This window comes from Sparus aurata, chromosome 14, assembly GCF_900880675.1.
Source record: "Sparus aurata chromosome 14, fSpaAur1.1, whole genome shotgun sequence".
Classification (NCBI taxonomy): Eukaryota; Metazoa; Chordata; class Actinopteri; order Spariformes; family Sparidae; genus Sparus; species Sparus aurata.
In genome coordinates this window covers 11,093,814-11,116,845 of record NC_044200.1, presented here as the reverse complement: position 1 = coordinate 11,116,845, position 23,032 = coordinate 11,093,814, and the positions used below count along the sequence as shown (strand labels likewise).

Below are 23,032 nucleotides of genomic sequence, written 5' to 3'. Positions count from 1 at the left end.
GCAGGGACAGAGGCTGGCATAGGAGAGCTCTTTACCTCATCAGAGCTCTGCCAGTGGTGATTGGGAGAAACACTCAGTCAGGTTTTTATTGAATAACCCCAGCTCTGTACCGTAGGGGCTTTACTGTAATAGAGCAGCGCTACGGCCGCCGAGGTGACAGCCAAATGGTGCTTATTAAACTAAGGGATGATTCATACTATATGCCCTACTGCAGTTTAACCTTGTTGGAGGCTTACGCTTTGACTTTAATACCCAAGTCCAGTCGCATTTTTTTTGTATGGCTGAGATACATATGCGTGCGATTATCCTCTGATCAGACAGCGGAGCTCACACATTTCCTTCTTAAAAAACAACACATGAACACAGTAATTCAATACAGACAGTAATTTCATTCATCTTTCTATTTAAGTTGTAAAATCCACTGGTGTGTGCAGCAGAGTGGTTCTGATCAGAGCTTTCTTTGGATGTGCTCATTGCCGGAGCACCTCGACAGGAATAACAGCCGCGGGTCCCCTCGTCTCCACGTATTTACCCAGTACACAGCTCTCTGCGCAAATTGAGCATGACGTCTAATGGAGTGTGAGTGTGGATTAATTACCCCTGTACTTAGACTGATGGCTCCTTCTCTTCTGATTAATGATGACACATGTCACACGGAGGAGGGCACCGCAGAAACATGGGAACAGCTTCATGTCAAAAATGAGATTTGTGCCATTTGGATATGATGGCGTTTACGCTGAAAGAGTCGGATGATATGAAAACAGTCTTGGTTTTAAATACTGTTTAAGTCAGAGGTCAGTCGGCGTGCTGCACTGCTAATTCTCATTGCATAAAGATAACAAGGACTGTTCTGAATACACTTTCGGTCTTTGCTGTACTTTCTTCAAAATTTCGCCCATTATTTACTCATATACTTTGCTATCAGTGTAATTATGAGGCTAATGAGAGACGAGAACTAAGGAACTGTTTAGAAAAGAAAACACAAAAAACGTGCAGACTCAGCACAGTGAAGGACAACATGCATAAAAAGCGCTAACAACAAAATGATTTACCTACATAGCCTACTCTACAACAGTAGTAGCACAAAAATTAAGGCAAAAATTATGAAGTAAACACAATCAACATTATCAGGCAGGCGTGTAGCTCGCATAATTGGTTCAATCAAGTATGAGAGGTGGGAGTGCCGCTCAAACAGAGATGTTTTTTTGGATTTAGTCATGTTTGTGAGCATAACTAAAACTTACAATTTACAATTCCCGGAATCTTGATTGACAGGTGAATTCTCTGAATTTCATAAATGCATAACAACATTTTTTGACAGTGAACTCTTTAATAATATTTTATATAGATGTGGACTGAGCTAGACATTTTGATGGTGCAGTATTAAATTTATCAATCCTCCCTGGTGGACAAACTATGTAAAGGCAGCTCTGTTTCTAAATTACCTAAAAACAACTTTGGCATTTCTTATTGGCAATTTTGTGATATTTACAGGCCAACTACAGCTGTAATAAACTGTCAACAACCTGAACGATTTATAGTGCAGCCTCTGCGTTGGTTGTGTATATCGGTGTATTAGCATGTTTTTGGCCTGACTTGGCTTTATTTATAGGGGGTGCTGGAGGGATCTGCTTTGAGCAAATGGTCTTGTGCATTTGTTGAGGGTTCATTGGATCACATGTTGAAGATGGTACAGATGCACTAGAGTGCACAGGAGGGATTGGATGGGGGTGCCCATTCTGGCTGGCCTCATTAAACCTGCCTTAATGAGAAACAAAACACCCAAACGCCCCCCTCCCGGAACAATGGGTTTTTGTTATCAAAGAGTCTGTGTCCCGTGTATGATGGAGTCTGGCTTGCGTCCCGGCAGATTTTTCATGAGGCTCAGTGTGCCTGAGTTGAGCCCCGAGCCCCGCCGTGCCACTCACGTCTGTGACAGCCACCTGGGAGACCACCTTGGAAAATGGGCCCCTATTAGTTCAGGTTAGACTTAATGACCAGTAATGGTACACCGGCCAAGCCAAACTGTGCAGAAGGGCTCCGGGCCGGCCGAAATGAAATACCAGTCACTCAAGCTCTGAACATAAACACAAGGTGGGTGGTGGGTGGGTGGGTGGGGGTGAATAGGTATGTCTGTAGGTGTGTGTCTGTGTGTATGAAGGAGCTCTGACATCAATCTATGCGTTGTGGCGCAGAGTCGACCCAGATGGAGGAGACAGGTTTCGAGCGCGAGGAGATGGGTGAACCCCCATGGACAGATTAGCGCCGTGGGGTGGGGGGGGGGGGGGGTGGGGGTGGGGGGGGGGGGGGGGGGGGGGGGGTGTTGTACGGCCGTTGTTTTGGGTTTATTCCCGTTTAGCTCTGCTGCTTTGTGAACCAAATCTCATTTCCAGTTTTGCCATCAGCTATAAAAAGCTCGCAGCAACTTCAGCCAAGCAACCAGAGAAGCCTCCTAAGAGCACCGCTCAATTATTTACAATTTCATGGCTGTCTGAGATATGTGTTATTCTAATAAATTTAGGAATTAGGAGGCTTAAGTACCACACATATATTAACCTCTAAAGCTGAATTTTATCCTCAATTTAGTGGTAAATGCCACATCACGCTAATGGCATTCAATGATGATTGCGTCTTCCATGGTCTAAATAGTCTGCGGTCTAGAATTAGCGCGAGCGTTAAAAGTAAGAAACTCCGACCATTTCAAACGCTGTGATATGAGTTGATCAGCCACCGAATTAAATTACTTTTAACTCCCGGGGAGCCGCAGAGCTTCCAGGCCTGCAAAAGTCAGACAGAGAAACATAGTGTAATCTTCAATGAAAGAGACAAAGACAGAGGAAGAGAGCGAGCTTTGTTATGTCTCATGAAGCTCTAGGGTTTCCTGGAATTTCTGGCAATGGATTCTGAAGTCACATAACTGCAAGAAAAAAGCGGCAGACATGGGGTAACTCTCTTGCTGGACACATTCTGCTGACAAAAGCTGCCCCGCCACTGTAACACTGCAGATGTGATGATCTCAAGTGTTTGCACTGGTGGTCAATTTTTGCCTCTAGGCTGTCCAGACACACCCGCAGAGAGGCCAGAGTATAAGGTGACACACATTACCCACTGTAGATCCACAGATTAAAGACCCAGGTTGGGGCCTTTCACCTCGGGGGGGGGGCTAGACGCGTAGTCGTCTGAGCTGGCCTGCTGCCACAGTAATAACAACAGCCAGCACAGCCATGCACGAAAATGAGATCTGGTAAAGCTAGTGAACTTTAGCCCTGTGGAGCCCTGAAAGGATTTGAGGTATGAGAGGAGTGGAATGTGTTCTTTGGAAGGAGAGGTGAGCTCGCTGTCACTTGGAGAATGTGCATCCGCCTGATTCAAAAAGCAATGCTAATGCTTTAATATCTTTAAATTTGATACCGCAAACCACGGAAAGATTAGAAAAAAATGATACGTTTTCCACAGGGGTATGATGTCTGTTGGAATTTCATCTTTGTCTGAATGGAAGAGCCTCACATATCTACTTCCTGGCATCATATCTATCAACCAGTGTAGGTGGACTGGGATTAGGACTGGTTTACTCCACTGAATTTTGTGCTGACTTCTGCAGTCCCTTTGTCAGGAGCTGTACAATGGTTCTTCCTCCTATAACCACAGTATTTTCTTCCCTCTGCTTGCACACTCCCTGTTTCGGCTTACAATAGGAGAGCTGTTAAGTCAGGTGTTGCATTTAATCGATAAGAAAGACCTACGGTTAAGTATTGAACTTTTCTTATTAAAGTAATGCATAACCAATCCCTTTTCCGACTGCAGAGAGTGTAGATAAATGCAAATGGGTAGCAAATGGGAGACATAAAAGAAAGAGACAAACAGACAAAGCTTTCATGCTGTTTAACAGATCAAAAGCTGATGATTGTTATGCGCCCAAAAAAGTATGAATGCACAAAAGGCAGGAAATAAGAAAAGTGCTTGGAGGTATTAGATTAGTGTTAGGTTTAGAAATATTCAAAAAGACAGCTTTGAAAACATTTTATCCAAAAGAAAATGCTTCCAGTATGTTTGCTAGGGATCAAATGACGACTTGTAATATGGAAAGTGCCGCTCAGAGTGACAAACCCACAGAAAATTATCACCCAGCGGTGCAGATCCTCTCGGGCTCTACAGGCCCTTTTAGCATCTTTCAGCCTGTTTTTTTTTTTTTTTTTGGTGTGGGGGGGGGGGGGGTTTGTTTGTTTTACAGCCTGCATGTTCACTGTTTTTGGCTATGCATCTGCTTTCAATGAAAACAAAAATACGCATCTTATGAGGAAAGAGGAAATTTTTGCATTTAGTACTAGAAAAAGATGTTTCACTCAGGAAGTGGTGGAGACCAAAACAGAGCTAAACGTAGAGTGAATATTGGAGTGACTTTTGCCAGGTTGGCAGAAAGAGGACTCAAAATGGATGTTAATGTTGCTTCTCATCAGCCGGATGTGTCAATAACAAGAAAGATGTGGGTTTTTTTAAATTATTAAATTTATTTTTTGCCAAGATGGCTGCCAAGTGGAGAGACTTGCCTTGAAGGGTCTTTTTGGAACTTCTGCTTCTTATGCTCGAAGATGGTCGTTGGGTTATGTTAGCGGACTCCATTTCAAAGATGACATTGGCTACTTCGCCCTCTGTTAACAGAGCAGAGAGAGGCATTTATTTATTTATTTAGTTTATTTAACAGGGACAATGCACGGCTCTCAGCCGTACCAGAATTAGCTCCTCGCTAAATTTCATCTGTAGTCCCTGGGCAAGAACAAATAACATAAATCTAACACAGACAAGCACATAAAAAAAAAAAAAAAAAAAAAAAAAAAAAAAAAAAAAAAAAAAACTCATCACACAAACAGCCTTTCAAACAACAACAATAACATGGTTTCACACTCTTAAAACACAATACAACACAACAGGAATAAAATAACAATGTTAAAACACAACAAAACAATATTAAGATACAGCACTAAAAAGATTACAAAATAGTGAGCTAATGTTTGAATTTATGGTTGGTGGGTGCATAATTGAGTAGATTTAAGCCATGATTTTATCTTAGATTTAAAACCAGTAAATGTACTAATGTCTCTGATCTCGTTTGGTACAGAGTTCCAATAATTAGTGGCTCTGACAGAAAAGGCTGATCTGCCAAATTCAGTACGTCTGTGCTGTACTGCACAGTCACCTCTGCGAGTCGTCCTCGTTGTTCTCTTGGTGTCTGGGCGCAGTGATATGAACTCCTTTAACGGAGGAGCGGCCAGATTCTGGATTACCCTGTACACTAAACTAACATCGGCAAGACACACTAAATTTTCAAAAGCCATGGCACTCAAGAAAGTGCATAGCTCTTGTTTTTCACGCCATGTTGCGATCTTCTCGCGTACGGCCATTGACAAAGTGATTTAAATCGCTACAAACTTTCACACAGAGCCCCTTTAACAGCATGCTTTTTGCTAACACGTTGCCATAACTTTACCGAGTGATAATATGCAACAGATTTGTTTACAGCTAGCCGTCAACTCAACTAATGCTTTTAAAGGTTTAAGGGTACTCATAGAACAATCTGGAGCGAGAATCGTAACGTATACATAAGCACCTTTAGGTAGTCGGACTGTGATAGACCGAAGTGTGCAGCGTAACTTGACGCTGTCGAAATGCCTCTCTCCTTAAAAACACCATTTACCTTCACTCGGTCACTGTCATGGCCACTGAAGCCCATTTATCAAGTGTCTGCTGAGTATACTGACTGGAGACATCTTTTCACACCCGGCTGAGGAGTACCAGCACATCCACCATTAAATGGCGCGGCCCCGCATCAGCTGAATGAGATCATGTCAGGGCCGCACGAACACTCAGAGAGACAGAGAGGCGAATCTCCGGCTGTCTGTGGCTCTCTATTATCATCCCTTTTTCTGACTTGTGTGTAAAGTCCCTGAAGAAACCGTCACATTTCCCCCCCCCCCAGTAAGGCTGAACCCAAAGCACCATCGAGGGATCGCTCCACCTCTCCGCGCACGCCGTGAGTAATAGACCCTCTCGGTCAGGTCATCTCGCTCGCTCGCTCGCCCGCAAACCCACCCACAAACCTACCCCGCTCCTTAATCTCCTCCTATCTCTCTCCAGGAATGCAGCCCTTTATTTTGAAAAATACCTTGTCATGTAATACCCTTGAAAAAGCCTTGCAGCGCACTTAAAAAAATTGGCATTCCGCTCGGTGATTTACTGACTTGTGTGTTAAAACAAGGCAAGGGAGATAAAGATTTATGACATTTTTGTGAGTGATTGAAATAAATATGTCCGCAGAGAAAGTGATTTTCTTTGTGTCCGCCTGGTCAGGCCGTGATGCATGTGCAAAAAAGGCAAACTTGTGTCGGGTGTTTGCGCTCAGCTGTCATGCTTTCAGCGGGCTCTCGGTACGTGAGGGCATTGCATCATGCTTTGGAGCCTCACTCTAACCTCATGTATGTGTCCATGTAAGGTATGATGGCAAGACGTTCTCCCCTCTCGTGGTTCCAGCCAGCCACATAAATCTCTCCGCCGTTTATATATGTATTTTTCATCCTTCCGATTTTCTCTCTCTCGTTTACCAAAATGTAACGTCTCCTCCGGCCACGGAGGGCCACACGTCCGTCACGACCGAGCCGCGGCTTTCATGGGAAGCGCTTCACAAATGTAGTGCAGAACTCTTTGTGCCTTAGAGAAACACATCAGGAACCTCTCAGGCTTTATGAGAAATACATTTTTATGTTCCACTTAATGTTTCCAGCATGTCATGTTATTGCCCGTATACCAGAGGCTGCTGGCTGCCGTGAATCATACTAATCACTTATAGTTTCTTACATTTTAGTCACCGAGCTTTGGCACATGTGCTGAGTGAGTTGTCCTTATTAAGAAAGTACAAGTTGAGGATCCTGCCCGAGGGCCTTTCAGCCAGGCACACTGGCTATCTTTCAGGGCCTTTTAGCCAGGCACACTGGCTATTTGCACCCATTGAAAATGTGATCTGTACAGGGGCACAATATAGTTTTGGAGAATGAATTTAAACTTTTTATGAAATTGTGTTGTGCTTTAAGGTCTGTTGAGATATGAAAATGTAGAGAGTTTGTTTCTTTTGTTTGTCTTCTGATTCAAAATTTCTCCCCCAAAACTACATTTAGGTTTCTGGGTGTAACTTTTCCTCACAGGTCTGAAAGGTAGTAAGGTTTTAAAGCATAGCACAGCTTGTTTCTGTCCTGTTCCGTCCTCTTCTTATCGCCATCACCAGCCAGATAAACCGTTCTCTAGCTGCAGCGCCAGCAGTAGCAGTGCTTAGACTAAAACCCACCATATATCAGCACTCATGTTCCACGAGTCTCCCTGGTCAGCTCACTAGTAGCAGATTAATGTCCTGTTGAGGAGACACAGACTCTTGCACGGGCCTCATTTACTCTGACAGAAGGCAGGTGTTAAGACGGGCTGTCCGGGAGGGACAAGAGGAGGCTGCTTTTCCTTTGTAAATGGACACGAGAGAAGGATGAGGAGGGGATTCGTGACAGGTCATGTGCATCTGTTGCTTGAAATGAGACAAAAAAAATGAAATACCATTGATGCGAGAGGTTTCCATGGCCATCTAATGACCTGTTGAGATGGCTTTTTTCAGTGCATTGAGATTACCATCACGGCCCTTGTGGTTTCATTCAGCATCTGTCTGTCATTATTTATTCATGATCCTATTTAATCTACTTAAAATTTGTCACAGAGCTCCTTGAGAGACTCAATGATTTTGTCCTTGTGTCTCCCTCATAACTGGTTTGTTATGACAGGACAATGATGTGGAAATATTGGATTTGTTTATTCATTAGCCCTGCGCTCTTTGATACAATTACAGTGCGGTTTGCAGTCTTGGCCCCTTCATAGCATGCATGTTCTGGCATCGCATTTGGTCCTGAGTGACAAAAACAAAAGATGAAGGCTGAACTGTAATGTCCTCGTGGAATTACACAACACACTGTTAATATCGCATGTCAGGTGCAGGGGTGCATATTTATTGAGATTATTGGACATTCTGGATATTTGCTCCAGAATATTTGATGTATTGTTTTTTTCATGGAGGCTCTTACGTAAGAGGGCTGCTGTGGCGCTGAAAACTAAAACCACCCAGATCCTGTGCAAACAGAGGAAAGAGAGAGGCTTATTTATCACTTTGTTCCCCCCGTTCATTGTCTGGCAGCAACACAAAAGATGTAAAAAGTAAAAAGTCATATTGTCCTAAAGGGCGATATTTCAGTAGAGTATTAAATTCAGCTCGATCAATAGTAGAGTGTTACGATGCTTGTGGACGTCTTGTACCATCAGTTGAGACAACCTATCAAAAGGTTATTTCTCTTCAGGGAGATGCTGCTTCAGTTAAGTTTATGCTAATCTAAGATGCTAGTTTAGCAGGGAGAAAACAGTTCTGACAGCCGCAGCTTGGTGTTTTTAAATTTGCTTTTGCACAAATTAAGCAAACAAATCAAGCAAAGCAATTTCAGCCAAGCTCCTTGTCTTTAAACTAAGCCAAGCTAACAGCGTCCACTGGCTTTGGATTCATATTTAGCTTAGCATACAGATGTGAGAGGGTTTTCAATTTTGTCATCTAATTCTTGGATTAATCTAATTCTTGAGCTTGGTTGCCTACAAACGGGGTAAACAAAGTAAGTTTGGCCATGTGAGGTTAGCTCTTCCCCCCTGCTTCCAGTCTTCGAGCTAAGCTAACAGCCCATTGGCTTTAGATTGATATTTAGCTTAGCATACAGATGTGAGTGGGCTATTAATTTTGTCATTTGACTCTTGGGTAATCTAATTATTGAGCTTGGTTGCCTACAAACTAAGCAAGGCAATTCCAGGCGAGCTCTTTCACCCTGCTTAGTGCACCCTGCTGGAAGAAACAGCATAGAGCAGCACCAGCAAGACCAGCATATGTTGTGTTTTGGTGCTGGTCTATGCTGGTTTTTCCACCAGGGCAGTCTTTAGGCTAAACTAAGCTAACAGGCTACTGGCTTTAGATTCATATTTAGCTTAGCATGCAAATGTGAGAGGGGTATCAAGATTGTCATCTAATTCTTGGCAAAGCAAATAAGTGTATTTATCAAAATGGCTAACACTTCCTTTAAGACTGTAAAAATATATTTTAAAGATTTTTTTCATCTGTTTTACGCCACCGTCTGTGTTTTGCGCATTGGCCTATATTTGCAGCTTGTACCATTGTATCATATTTCCTTTACATTATATTTTCTGTAGACATGAAGCAAACAGAAAGAGCCAGGCTAGCTCTTGCCCGCAGTTTTCAGTTGTTATAGTAGCTAAGCTAAGCGTCTGCTGGCTGTTGCTTCTGAATGCACTGTAGGAATGTGGATGATATCAATGTTCTCATCTAACTGTTAAAAAAAGGGAATAAGCAAAGTAAATATTGATTTAAAGATGGAATACAAAGGTTTTGATTTGTTTCGATTGACAGTTTTTTGTTTTTTTTTAAAACATATACACAAAGTCCCTTATTTTATTCCTGTTCTGAGTTATGACTTTATTCATCTCCCGGCAGTTTTCCTCCTTGCAGTGCACAAATGCTCCAAAGAATGTCTCAGATAATTTGATAAGTTTTCTTGTTAAAATGACATAACCACATAGACATTTTTTTGCAGTGCAGCAGTGGCAGGAGAATGTCGGAGCCAGTCCATATAGCGGGGGGGGGGCAGATAAACAAACCGTTTCTAACTTGAGCGTAGGACTGTGGCGCTCGAGACGGCTGCTTTTTCACCGAGAGGAATGTTCCCTTCCAGGGGGGCTCCGACTGCTGAGACTGGGGCATAGAGCTCATATGTGAAAGTGAAGAAAGCTTTTGTGTGTGTTTTAAAAATGAAATGTCAGCGCAGTGAAAGGATCGGTGTGCCTCTCTTTCATGACTCCTGAGTCTCGCGCAGGTGTGCGCGCCTGCGTGTGCATTCTGCCGAGATGTCACGGCAGGTCCAACATCACCATCAGTCATGCTGTTTTGAGAGCAAGCCAACTCTGTGGCCACTGTGTAGTGAGTGTGAGAGCTCTAATCTCACTGTGCACACAGCATGCAAGAAAGCCTCCCCCCCTCCCCCCCCCCCCTTTTTTTTTTTCTCTTTTTCCCAGTTTGGTTACGGGAAAAGGCAGCATTTTTTCCTTCCATATTTGGTCATATGGAGCACCGCCAGTGAGCAGTAGCCTTTTGATGCCGTACAAACATCCCTATTTTGTGTGGGATTTGTACTTTTTGGAATGCCTTTTCTCCAATTCCTGCCTGATTGTGGGTGCAGCATCTGAAAGTGCACTTTTAAAAGGGACACCAGCCTTTTAAAAAGTCAAAGCCTGAAGGGGAATTGTGTTGGCCGTTTCACAAAGAAGTTGCCTCTGTTTTTTTTACAGTATTATTTATGATTCCGGCAACAAGAATCCGGCTTCTAATGCAAATGTCCCCTCTTAAAAAAACAACATTTAAGAGTAAGAGTTTTATAACCCCTTCTTTTTCAGCCAACTGCTACATCAAGTCCTCTCTGGCAGTTATTTAATTTGGTAAATTGGATCAGCAGCTGACAAATAAGAATTTATCATCTCAATTCAGTGGTTAGCTTTGAAGGGCTTCAAGCGGGAATGTGAAACCTGCCGAAGCTGGATTCAGTTCGATCTCTTCCCAAAAAACTGAGAATAAAAGACGAGTCTGCAGCTAAAACGGAGCCTCTGTGTGCTAAAACCTGCTCTCCAAAAAGCTGCGAGATTCAGATGATGGATACGACATGTTGGGGCAATGTTTTTATTGCAATTCAAGTGTGACTTAGCTTCAGGCATGAGGTTTAAGGACACATAAACACACCCTCAACCTGGAGGAGAACGCCGGCCGCTGAAGCGCAGGTGTTTTCAGCTGTCTCTCCACAGATGGGAAAAAGGTTATAATACCTTCAGATCCAATGCAGTGATGAGCAGAATGAGACTCCCATCGATGTGTGGGATCGGGGGAGGACAAAAATAATTTAAAATAACAGTGAGTCACACTCTAAATATACGACAGATGACAGTGTTCTCAACGTTTATCGCTGACAGTGGAAAATAAAACACAGGATCCAAGAATGCCACAAGGGGAGTTATTTGTTTTTATCAGCGCAATGCACAAGTTTAGAGAGTATCAGACTACAGCTTCCTCTCCAAAGGGGATTTGTCTGTTTGAAAGATAATTGAAGCGAATTATATTTGTAATCATGAGCGTATCACAACGTACTGACTGAGACAGCAAGACCGTGTCATGAGGGTTATAGCTGAGTTGCGCAAGGATACTTTCAGTTTTTAGGGTCTTGCATTTCAAAGTATCGGCCATCATTTTTATTGACTGTGATTAGTAATCACTAACATTTGGGAACATGACAAGATCGTTCCAACAAAGTCTGAGTATTTGGAAGTAAAACTGAAAGCGCATCCAATATGTTGCTGATAATCTCAATGCACAGGGAGAACAGTGAATGGGGGACTACTGTATGGCAAGTACAGTGGGTCAAAATTGAGCCTGGAAGTATGTCTTTTTAAGTGAGCTGCATTCCCATGTTACCACACTAATTAGTGTGGCAGAAAACAATGCAAATGCATTATGTTTTCTTAAAAAAATACCAGGATGTCCTACTGCCAGCATGCTGTTCTGACCAACAGTTATCTGCGCAAGGGAACGATGTGTCATATCAGAGGGCAGACGACAGCACATTGGCTCAATTTGAGTTTATTTTTTTTATTTACTAAATGAAAAAAATAAAACATGCATTTGCACCTTTTTACTGCTGTTTAAAATAATTTACATTATGTGCCAAGGAATTAAATCAACTTTTAACTGAGGATTTTAATTGGGTAATAATTTCTCACTTGGCAGGTCTCTGCGTTTAACTTGGCGAGTTGTATTCCATAAACAATGATGGCCAAAGGACAAAGCAAAAAGCCAAGTAATCAACCAGATAAAAGACAAAGCAAAAGATTTAAAAGATCCTTTAAAGACCCTGAAATCTGTTTTCTGAATTTGCTTCTTTCTATGAGAGTGTGCTGTGTGTCCTACGCTAACATACATTTTCACCAACATTGTTACTTTCATTGGTTCCTGCATGAGACATTTCTTTATTCGTGTTTTTGTCTTGGCATCTCTTATTAGTTTGAAGTAGGCGTGGCTCAGCTGGACAAAAGCGAAGTCGTGTACCTCGGTTTCGCAACATTTGAACAACATCTGTTGGGACTGATCTGAAGCAGAATGGTTAACTCAAAAAATCGACTTGGAAGGAAACAATTTTTTACTGCGTTTTGTGGCTTCACTCATGAATACTTGTCGTTTCAGGTCACTGGTTCTGTGATAGATTCAGTGGATGGTTATTTCCAGCAGCGCTTAATGTAACCTGCCCGCACCCTGTGAAATATAAAGCACCAGAGGTATTGAGGTATTGAGGTATCCATTGAGATTTTCTTGGCCGTGTGTGTGAACAGATAACCTCAGTCAGTCTGTCTCGGTGTGTATGATTCACAGGGCACAGAGAGGTGTTATGGAATGTGAACCATTGTCTGGGAATGCACGAGTCTCCTTTTTCTTCACCAAATGGAAACTTCACATCTTTAACCTTCAGGGTTTTCCTTACACCCATGTGAAATTTTCCCCTTGCTGGTTCATCTTCTATCTGAAAGCTAAAGTCAGCACAGAAGAGATTGCGGGGGTGATTGGGGGGAACATTGTGCCTGATCACTATGAATCTGAAGTCACTAAAGACAACGCATCTTAGGCATCCAAAGCCCATTTTCTTGCCCCAGCCCCTTAAAACCATCAGCATGTTATTTCGCCACATTTCACTTGCTACTGCGGTGTTAGCTTCTCAGGTTTGCCTATGAATACCCGCCTGCTCATGCTCGGTGAAATTTTTCCTCATTCGAGCCGAAGCCACACTTGCAAAAATTTGTTTTGGATGAGATAGAGTGTGAGCGGAAAACAGATGGTATTGAGATTGAGCTGAGGTCTGATGCAGTTGGCCACCTCTTGTGTTGCCTTGAATATATAGTCGCAGCTGAAGACCTCGGCTTTGACAACAGGAGCTATTGTGGTTGAAATTCACACTGTGGCACGCAGATGCAGACAAAGACAAATAGAGAAAGGAGCTCGTGGGGCTTGGACATGGGTAATTCGTATAAAATTATACCACGTACTAACCTTAATTCATAGCCAACCAGCCCTTAGTCTCCTCATATTATAGCTGAACACAAAGTCTGCAGCTGTTGGCTAAGCTACTGCATTTTGGGCCAAGAGGGGCAGAAATAGTGAGAAAAGGGGGCGAGAGTTAAAAAAAAACAAAAAAAAACTGCAAAGGCAGTACAGGCGACCGATACTGGATTTTTGAGGCTGAAACCAATATAAGTATATAATATATTAAAATCACATCACAAACCAACATTTTATTTATACACTGAGTGGGGATTTTAATGTTAAAAAAAACAAAAACAATAAGGTAAAATGCAAATTTGAATGAAATAGTATCTACCACAACCTTAAACAACATTTAAGGAGTTTGTAATAAGAAAATAAAAAGTTCAGCCGATAAAACTCTTGATCAACAGATTGAAATAAGCATTAAAGGTAAATTGAAAAACTTTTCATGTTGGAGAGTTTGTAAAAAGGTTCATTATAAAATCTCTTTTCCTTAAAAAGATTATTATGATTAATAATGAATCATTTAAAAATGTTTGTCTTGTTTACACTGTTTTATTTTTCTTGCTAGTTGCAGAAAAGAGGCATGAGTTCTACTTTTAAACACAATGTACTGTCCTAATGTTAACTAGATGGCGTTAGCAACATTTACGTTAGCTAGCTTTAGTAACATTAATGTTTGCTAGCTAGCATTAACACCATTAGCTTACGTTTTCTGGCTAACATTAGCAGCGTTAGCTAGCGTTACCAATTTGTTGAATCTTGTTAGTAACACCTTTAAATAAACACTTAAATTACAGCAAACAAATCTTTAGCTTTTTTTGTACTGCGAATTTTGTCACTTACGTACTACAGCTAACGTTTACATCACAGGTCTACATCTAACATCTAAGTAATTAGCGCTAGTGAATTTGAGAAGCTGGAACCTGAACTACACTTTGGAATTGTGCTTCAGTTTATTCACAGTTCCTTCACTGCCTTGCGAATGATGAGCTAACGTAACACGCTACCATGAAAAGCTAACGTTACTGTGAAGCAGCTGCGTTTTGCCATGTCAGGAAACAGCCCTGTCTTTGTTAAATTTTGAATCATCCGTGGTGTTGAATCCAAAATGCTCCCTCACATTACTTCTCGATTGAATGGCGTCATTATTATCTGTTCAGTCTTGCTTTATTGCGTTAGCGAATTGAGCAACAATAGCCTAGTTTACTGCCTGAGGTCAGATGGACTCACCCCTTGCTGGATTACAGGGCGCAGCATGTTGTGCTTACACACTGGGAAATATCAAAAACATCATTACTGACTGAATATTTAATTGTTTCCCAATTCAAACAGTAATTTGCGACATCCCCTGTTGCACAACCATATTCAGTATCGGCCAATAATACCAGTCCACCAGTGTATCGGTATCCGTCAGCCAGAGAAAAGAGATTCTAGATGACAGATGAAGCCGAGACAGGGACAAGCGGAGATGGAAAGAAAGAGAGAAATTCTTGGCATCGGCGTGCCAAAAAACCTCCAGTGAATTTATGAATGCTCATCCGCAGCCGCTCTGCATCCTGGGACTGTAAACGTGTTAATGCTGCCGATGCCTGGACGTGTGAGCGGAGAGCCATAACACAGGAAAAACCACAACCACAGGGCCAGCTTTCCAAACACAGCACTGTAGGTGGTGATGGATATCACACATGTACACACATTTTACTGAACCATAAACACACACGTACCCTACTCGCAGTGGCCTCGCGTATTTCCAGCGTTACAGTAGTAAAAGCGCGCGCTCACACTCGCTTACAGTGCACGCGGAAGAGCGAGCGATCATTCATGTACTTCGACCGCCGCACATCTGCAGACACTTTCCCCGCACGCGTTTACATAAAGACGCACGCAGAACACATTTACAAATGTAAGTCTTGTTTGTTAAATGCTGTTTATCGTGATTGCGCGCACCCTCACACACAGGCTGCACATATTTTAACTGCCCCGTCACACTTGTCTCAGGAGACTCCTTACCCCTGCAGAAAACGTCGGGTTTACCCAACTCAAACTGTCCCCAGAGTCTCAGCCTAAACAGCTGTTAGTGTGCACTACCTACAGGGATGCACTATCTCTCTCTCTTTATTTCGCTGTTTTACTGCGGGAGCTTTATCTGCGTGATAAAATCATCATAAAATGATCGTTCTTGCCATGCCAGAACACTCGCAAAATATATCGAAGCCCAGACTGAACCAATAGACCTCTGTCTCTCTCGTTTTCTCATCTCACTCGGCCTGCGCAAGTTGACATCCAATCCTGCCACAAGTGTATGATTTACAGTTGAAAGTTCCTATAGCTGTTCGTGGCAGTGGAGGAGCGTGTCAGCGTTAGTGGTTGTATTCCCACATGATCAATTAGCTCCTGCGTACGTACATGCACTTGAAAAATCGTTCTCAGCATGGAGTCTTTAATGATGTGATTAAGTACGATACTGTACTGCACCAATCAGTGGGAGGAACAATGTGCAGCATGGCTGTTCTTCTGTGAAACAATAAGTCCCCAACATTAGAGGTTTTGACCACCACTAGTGGCGTTATAAAGCAACGTTTTGTTGATGTCACTGCAGTGAATTTTGCCAATGCACAGTTAGCATTAGCATCTCTCTCCACCCTGGCCATTAGACACCCATTGACTTCGTATTAAAAGGATGTAAAATGTGATTGTTTTTTAAAAAAACTGTATTACAAAGAGCACAAATTTAACATGTTAATAATTCTAAGCGTTATGTCATCCTTGGTTAGCCGCCAGGGCTAATTTGCTGACCTTTCAGGTCTTTTATCCGGTGTTATTTAATACAGTCATGATGTACCCGCCTGAGCACATGGGCGACACAGCTGACATTCCTGCCTACAGTTTCATGTTATTTCTGTTATTGAAAGTCAATCCAGTGAAGAAAAAAAGCAAATCTAGTGAGAAGAAAACTGCTAGCTAGCAAAGAAGGATGCCAAAGATGCAAAAAAAAATCGGCTTTGCAAGTGTATTTTAAGTTTTTATAGAGTGCTGTGTTAGTTAGCATTTTACCATTTATGGATCCCTCGTCTCAAGGTCAAGGGGTTTTCTGAACTTAGTTTTACAACATAAAAAACATAATTTATTGTCCCAGAATTAGATTATAGTGTAGACTAATTTAGACTACAAAAGTTGTCGCTGACATTAAAAGCATCATGCCGAACACAGATACTCATTTACTTACTTTTCCCTCGTTACAAATGGACCGTAGTTGCAAACTATTCTAACTCTAATCTTACAACTACTAGACTGATCAATTTATAGAAAACTTGTATAATAATTTTGTAGTGAGCCGCTTAGTGGTTGTGACGTTTAAGCGATGCGACAGCAATGTAGTCTGTTTGTAGCCTAATATTAGCTTTTTGCTTCTAGCGATTTATTTTATGCTTGGAAAATCACAAAAGTGGTGTTCATCTGTGAGGATTATCTTGCTAAACAAAATGTGTATGTGTCATAATCTCGTGTTCGCCACAGATCTTATATCCAGAGATGTTCCAAAATCCAATTAAAAAATCCCAAAGGCTTTTTGTTGACGGAACCAAAGCGATGCTAACTAATAAGCCATCCCTTGCACCACTCTATTAGGTCTCAAGGATACACTCAGAACAGTGAAAGAAACACTAAAAATGACTTGAATTTCAAGAAAACTCTGCAGTCTGCCATTTAAGCTAAGATGACTATTAGCAGAGCCAGACAGAGAGGTCGTGTGGCAGTCATCTCTGTTGTGAAAGAGAGGTGATTCACACATGGCAGGCCAGTCTGGCAGACCCATGACAGTATTTAAAGACAGGCAATTCTGCTGTCACAATAAAAGCCTCAAATTTGTCAGAATGTGGAGACGACTGTATTTTCATCCTCTTCAACTTTTGACTAGAAGCCCTTGTTGACTAGGTATTGATAGGCGGAGACAGCTTGTGTCAAAATACTAGAATCCTCACGCTTATGAAAACTCTGTTTTCACAGGAAAGAGACCATGTCCTAAAACATATCGTAACTATTCATTATTGCCTCAATATGATTTGACAGTATCTATTTTTATGTAATGATCTTACAACAGTCAGAGCATGAGCACCATGAACACCTCAATGCGATTTGGCGAGGCTGTTCTTCACTTCTCCAGCATACCGCTGTAGCAGGTGGACCAAATATTTTCCTCCATTGATGCAAAGACTAGAAAAGGCCAGGCTTTGTGCCAGATTAGCCTTCACATTCCACATTATTGGAATACTTCTCTTCACCTGGACACCTGCGCAGCTGTGACTCTATAGCTGCTAGACATATAACTCCTCTCCTGTCTGCGGAGAACAGTGTGGTCCTCTGGAGGCCATGAGGAGAGCAGCAGCACATGTAGCGTGGCTGTGTTTGCTTTTATGTCCCTACTCTGTAAACTTGGACAAGTTTAAAATGCACAATTCCATATATAGGGGGGCTATATGTACAGATACAGTAACTTCAGACTGGTTTGTGTTGGCACTGGTAGAAGGCCCAATTTTTTATATGCTACATTTTTATTTAAATGAAAATTGAAAGGGTATATGGTTAAGAAATTAAATTTCCAATACTGTTATTGTGACCAAATAACCCGTAACAGGGCTAACCTAGAAGTTGGCATCACCCTGGTTACCTCCACAAAAAGCCTATGGGATTTTTTAAATGGATTTTGGATTATTGCAGAAAATTTGCTCTTTGGCCAGCACACGTTTTTGATACTGGCATATTTTATGAAAAAATGTGAAAATCCCTCCAGCGCTTGTTAACCATGGAACTTTTTTCTTTTTCCCGATCGAGACGAGGGAAGCAGAAGTGCAAAATTGCTAATTAATTTGCAGGTTTAGGGCTCATTGCATTAGCACATTTTAGCACGCTAACAAACTAAAATGAGAGAGTGACCATGATAAACATTATACGTGCTTAACATGAGCATGTTAGCATTGTCATTGTAAACACGTTATCCTGATAGTGTTAGCTTGAAGCACTGCTCTTCCTGGCCTCACAGAGCTGCTTGCACGGTAGCATGTCAGCAGTTGACAATCATTTACTTACTTGTCTTACCACGTTGCTAGACAGTGAGGGATTAATGTGAGATTTTCATGTTTGTTGGAAAAGTACGCCATGTTCCAACGTGTTTGATTCAAGTATGTCACAATTAAGAACTGGATTTTTTTTTTACGGCCGTAAAGGTCATTTAAAAGAAATGAAGCTGTGGATGTATGTGTGCGACTGAGCCTCGTAACCAACTGTAACAAGTCACCATTGTTTCTTTTATTTGCCAGCCTCACAGCTGGCAAGCACATAGCTCGCGCTAAGCTAGTTTTTGCTTGTTTATCTTCCCATTAATTCCCTTTATTCAACAACCAAAGCAGTCGCTGCGCACATTAAAGATCCAAAGGAGGAGAGTTATTTTCTTTCTTGACTGGCATGTGAATGAGTAATTGGGAGGCTCTTTCAAGTCCCCTCTACTAAAATCAGAGGTTAAATAGGAGCATTCCTCGCATAGCTCCATAACCATAATGTGGAGATTAATGTGTTTGTCTAAAGGGTTGCGAGGGGACGGTCGCCCCGAGTATCGCAGGAACAAATCAGACTGAAAAGCTGCAGTCTTCTCGTCTCACAGAATGCTAAGCCAGCGTTCGGAACATTTCAGCAAATCCAAAAATAGATGTGCTGCTGGCCCATACTTATTCCTCAGCCTCACTCCCAGACTGCCGCTCAAATTTACTTTGTGCCTCATTCGGCCGATAGGGGCCCATTGTTTTGGTGCTTTTAACTCAAGGCTTCGTGAGAAGATAGAGGCATTATAAGGTGGTGTAATCCCAGTGGCTGTCAGGATAATATCAACTTGGCTTTTAGGCCTTCTTAAAAGGCTGGCACTTAGACACTGGGTTCTGTGCCAGGGTCTGGCAGTCTCGACAGGTAGTAATTTGACTGGTAAATGTGTCATTATAGCCATTGTGGAAGGTTGGTGCAGACAGGGGGAAGAGAAAGGGGGGAGAGAGGCAGGAGAGAGAAAAGAGAGACGGAGTAAGAAGGGAGGGCGGGACGGATGGCTGGATGGATGGATAAATGGTGGAATAAATGGACGGATGCAGCGAAGGGGAGGAAGAAAGGGTTTTACGGTGGACAGGCGAAGACGGGTCGAACTTGTAAAAAGTCTGCAAATGTCACAAACTTGTGACTCCAGGTTGCACAACTTTAAGGAATGCCGTCATCCATCTCGCTCTGCCTCTGTTAGCTTTTGCAAAAGTGTGGGTGGTCCCTGCAGTGATATACACAACAGTTGCATTTCGACGTCGTACCGAGGGCCTTGTCTGCGAGCCACAGGCTTCCTCCTCTGTCCTGCTGTTCTCCCATGTGGAGACAAGACAATGTGACTGCGCTGCATTCACCGAACAGCTCTATTCCTACAATATTTATCAGCTTGGAAAAACTCCCCATTATCCCAGGTTTGTTATTCACATAGACGCGCATATACGTGATCCACCCGCTGATCGTTTTGTTGACAAACCTTTTATTCTAACGACACATTTTTAAACGATCTATGACTCATTTTTATACAAAAGCGAACACCCGATGAAACACAGTCTCCTCGGCAGCATAAATCATGCATTATTTGCAACAATGGCTCCAAATTTAAATGCTTGCCGTGCTTGCGTTACTAATAACTTTGTCTCCCTTGGCGTTGCTGGTTCTAGGAAGTATGTGATTAGACTGGTGATGTTTGGAGGCCTTGTCGGTTTTAGTTATTGCTCTCATTTTGTCTTAATTACGGTTGTATGAATAGCCCTACATCCAAGTGCCTCCCCCGCTCCACCCCACGTTTCATAAATGACACTGGAGTGCGCGTCTTAACATAGAGAGTGAATTTTTGCGGTATTTAAATTATCTCTCCCTCCTCCAAGTCTCTACGGTGAGGAGAGACGCGGCTGTGTTTACTGTACAGGCTCAGAGGGGGGGGGAGAACGGGTGAGAAGATGCAGTCGGGGGTGGGGAGGGGGGTTAGGAGTATCGGAGTCGTGGTTCCTTTTGTGTTTCCTGTCCGTGCGAACATCTGCGTGTGCTCATTAGTATGCTTATGAGCGCGAACGAATGCACATAAATGTAGCACCTACATGCTTGTGTGCATGCATAGTCACACACAGATGTCCGTGTTCAACAAGGCCCTCTCTGACCCCAGGCATTAAAACATGCCTTACAGCGCGCAGGAAGCCGGCCTTAAGTGCAGAGTCATGTCCTAGAAGCTCTGACATGTAGGTAAACAGCACAGGAAAAGCCAGCAGTAGAGATAGGGAGGGTGGGGGAGGAGGAGGGGGAGGGGGTGTAAGACTGAGGGGAAAAGAAGGAAGGAGGTCACTGAGGAATGGAGGGAGGGACGACTAGCAGGGAGGGGAAGCAAACAGGCATTTGCCTTTTTTCTGTCAGCTGAGGCCGGACTGTGGGAGTCTATTAACAGACGTGGTTGTATTGTGCCTCGGCTTTGGAGAAGGCTTTGTGAGAAGCTGGTATGGTCTGAAGGGAAACACGTTTGAAGGAAGGCTTATTCAAGGTATGACAGTCGTAGTTTCTTCCTCTGTCCTGCTGCACTTTAAAGCATCTTATTTCCTGCCACAGTCTGCTTTGCTTTCTAAGTATTTGAATATCTTCCTACCCCAGGAGCTGTCATGCACCTTTGTCATTTTCCCTCAAGCACTCAACCAACGCCTGCTCACTCTGCTCCCATGTACAGTACATGTTGCCGGCGGTTTAGCGGGATGTACGATGGGAGGCTCAGCAGCTCCTGGGTGGTCTCTGTCCTCACTGCACAGCCAGTCACGTTCCCTAGCGGGGTATTTTTAGTGAGCGTTGCTCTTAACTGATTGAGTTAACATCCTGTGTTGGCTTCTCCTTCCTCCCTCTTTCTGCATCTGCTCTTCTTCTTTCTTTCATGTTTCTGCCACATTCCTGTTTTCCACACACAACAATTCTGTGGTCATAGATCTAGCAGCTAAGGCTGAGACTTGTATACACGGAGATTGGGCTTCACGCTTCTGGTCAGCGCTGTGTGTAGATGGCTTGATTGTACTTGATTAGTCCTTAAACCTCCCATTTGTAAAGGAGTTGATTTTTGACTCATTCCCAGCTCGTCAAATACTGATGCTTTAGGATTGTAGGTTGGGTCGATTCAAAAGCATCAGTATTGAAGAGTTGCGATTGAGACTCAAAGATCGACTTTTTTACAAGTCCTGGTTGATTTGGTTACAACTGTTACAAGTGGTAACTGTGACTTAGAATATGACAATGACCCACTGAGCAGCAACTCAACTCTTCTCGTTCTTTGTAAACTTTAGAAATGCTGATGATAACATGCTCAAAATGACCATCTTCTTTGGTGGATGTATTTTTTAATAAGCGATAGCTTTTAGCATTATCCACAGTGAGAGATGCCTTGTGCTTCCTGTGGCTGCTTCATAATACAAGCTGCCCATGTTTGGCATCAAGGGTTCAATATGTTAGAGTGAGTCACCTGTCAAATTCATGCTCAAAACAAATATATGGCAGCATATAACAGAGTAATCGCTAACTGCTGCTAACTAGAGCTGCCATTAGCTACTTAGCTCAGTTAGCCGTGCATTTAGCGGTCCAGATTGGAATCCCGAACCATTCCCTGACATTCTGTTGATGATTTTAGTTTTTTGTTTAATGTATTTAATTTAAATAATTAAATATTGCACCTTTAAATTAAAAGTTCTCTTGCATGTTCTGTTTATAGACACAGAGAGGCTGATATCGATTAGATGACGAATGTAGACTGTTGGTAAAAACCTGCAATTGATGCTATTCTTCAACCTTTTGCTATCTGCGTGTTACCATTTTCTCCCCCACACTCACAGCACTGTGGACAAGTGATTAAATTGAAAATCATTCCTCCTGTGAATCCTCTGTGTGTGAAGGTGAAGTCATCAAAAGCAGGTTTTCATTTGATGAAAGTCTGAAGGATTTGAGCAGTATTTGGATAACCACATATCAGAAACCTAAACCTTGTTTGACTGTGGAACCAGCTCTGCCCTCTCGGGACACTTAAATGAATGCCTTTCTGTCTTTCTTTCCTATCTTCCTTCCTGGTATTGACTGAATTAACATGTCTGGTTCAATGATGTCATCCATCAGGGCACAATCATGGAGGAAATGGACTTTGAGCGGCGCCGGGAACTGAGGAGGCAGAAGCGGGAGGAGATGCGCCTGGAGGCCGAACGGTACGACCCATTTGGTTGTCTTCCATTCAGATTAGTGCTCCAGGTTTTTCTAACTCATTCTCCTGCAAAGAAAGTGTTTTAAAAGTCAAACGTCCACAATGGCTCCATTTGTACTCGCTGCCACATTGCAGGCTACGTTGCTGTCACCTAAGATCTTACTACTTAGGTTGTGTGAAGCTGAGGGAGCGGCCTGTGTTGTGTAATGAAGCGCTGGTTGTCTGATGTTCATGCCAAGTTGGAACAGGAGGGAGCCGGCTTTAATAGCTCAGACCCTCCCCTGGGTCTTTAAAAACATCGTTCAGCAAATATTGGTTTCCCCTGGCTCGGGCCAGGAGAAAAAGAAGGTTGATAAGAAGTCTGATAAGCAATGTGATGACCTTTAAGTGGGAATGTTCAATCATGCCCTCCCTCCCTCTTTCCAATTTTCTCTCCCAGATTCTGTGGCCTCGTGAACTCTCTTTGATTCAGTGGATGAAATTGATTAAACTAAAGTTCATTTCGGCAAATTGATTGAGCGGTAACACGCCAAGTGGAGTAATCAAAAATAGTA

General features: G+C 42.7%; 1 protein-coding gene across 12 annotated transcripts in view; it reads left to right on the top strand.

Annotated features, from left to right (window-relative positions):
• Positions 1 to 23,032, top strand: part of cald1a (caldesmon 1a) — a 63,542-nt gene that overhangs the window by 8,906 nt on the left and 31,604 nt on the right. For 11 of the 12 annotated variants that reach the window (XR_003986686.1, XR_003986687.1, XM_030439709.1 and 8 more), the window contains exon 2: positions 22,397 to 22,482. Coding sequence is in view for 10 of the 12 variants with exons in the window: in XM_030439709.1 (XP_030295569.1) it covers positions 22,406 to 22,482 (77 nt within the window). In the remaining 2 variants the exon portion in view is untranslated. Of the gene's footprint in view, positions 1 to 20,625; positions 20,796 to 22,396; positions 22,483 to 23,032 lie in introns of those variants that run through there. The other variant, XM_030439708.1, reaches the window with a different exon arrangement.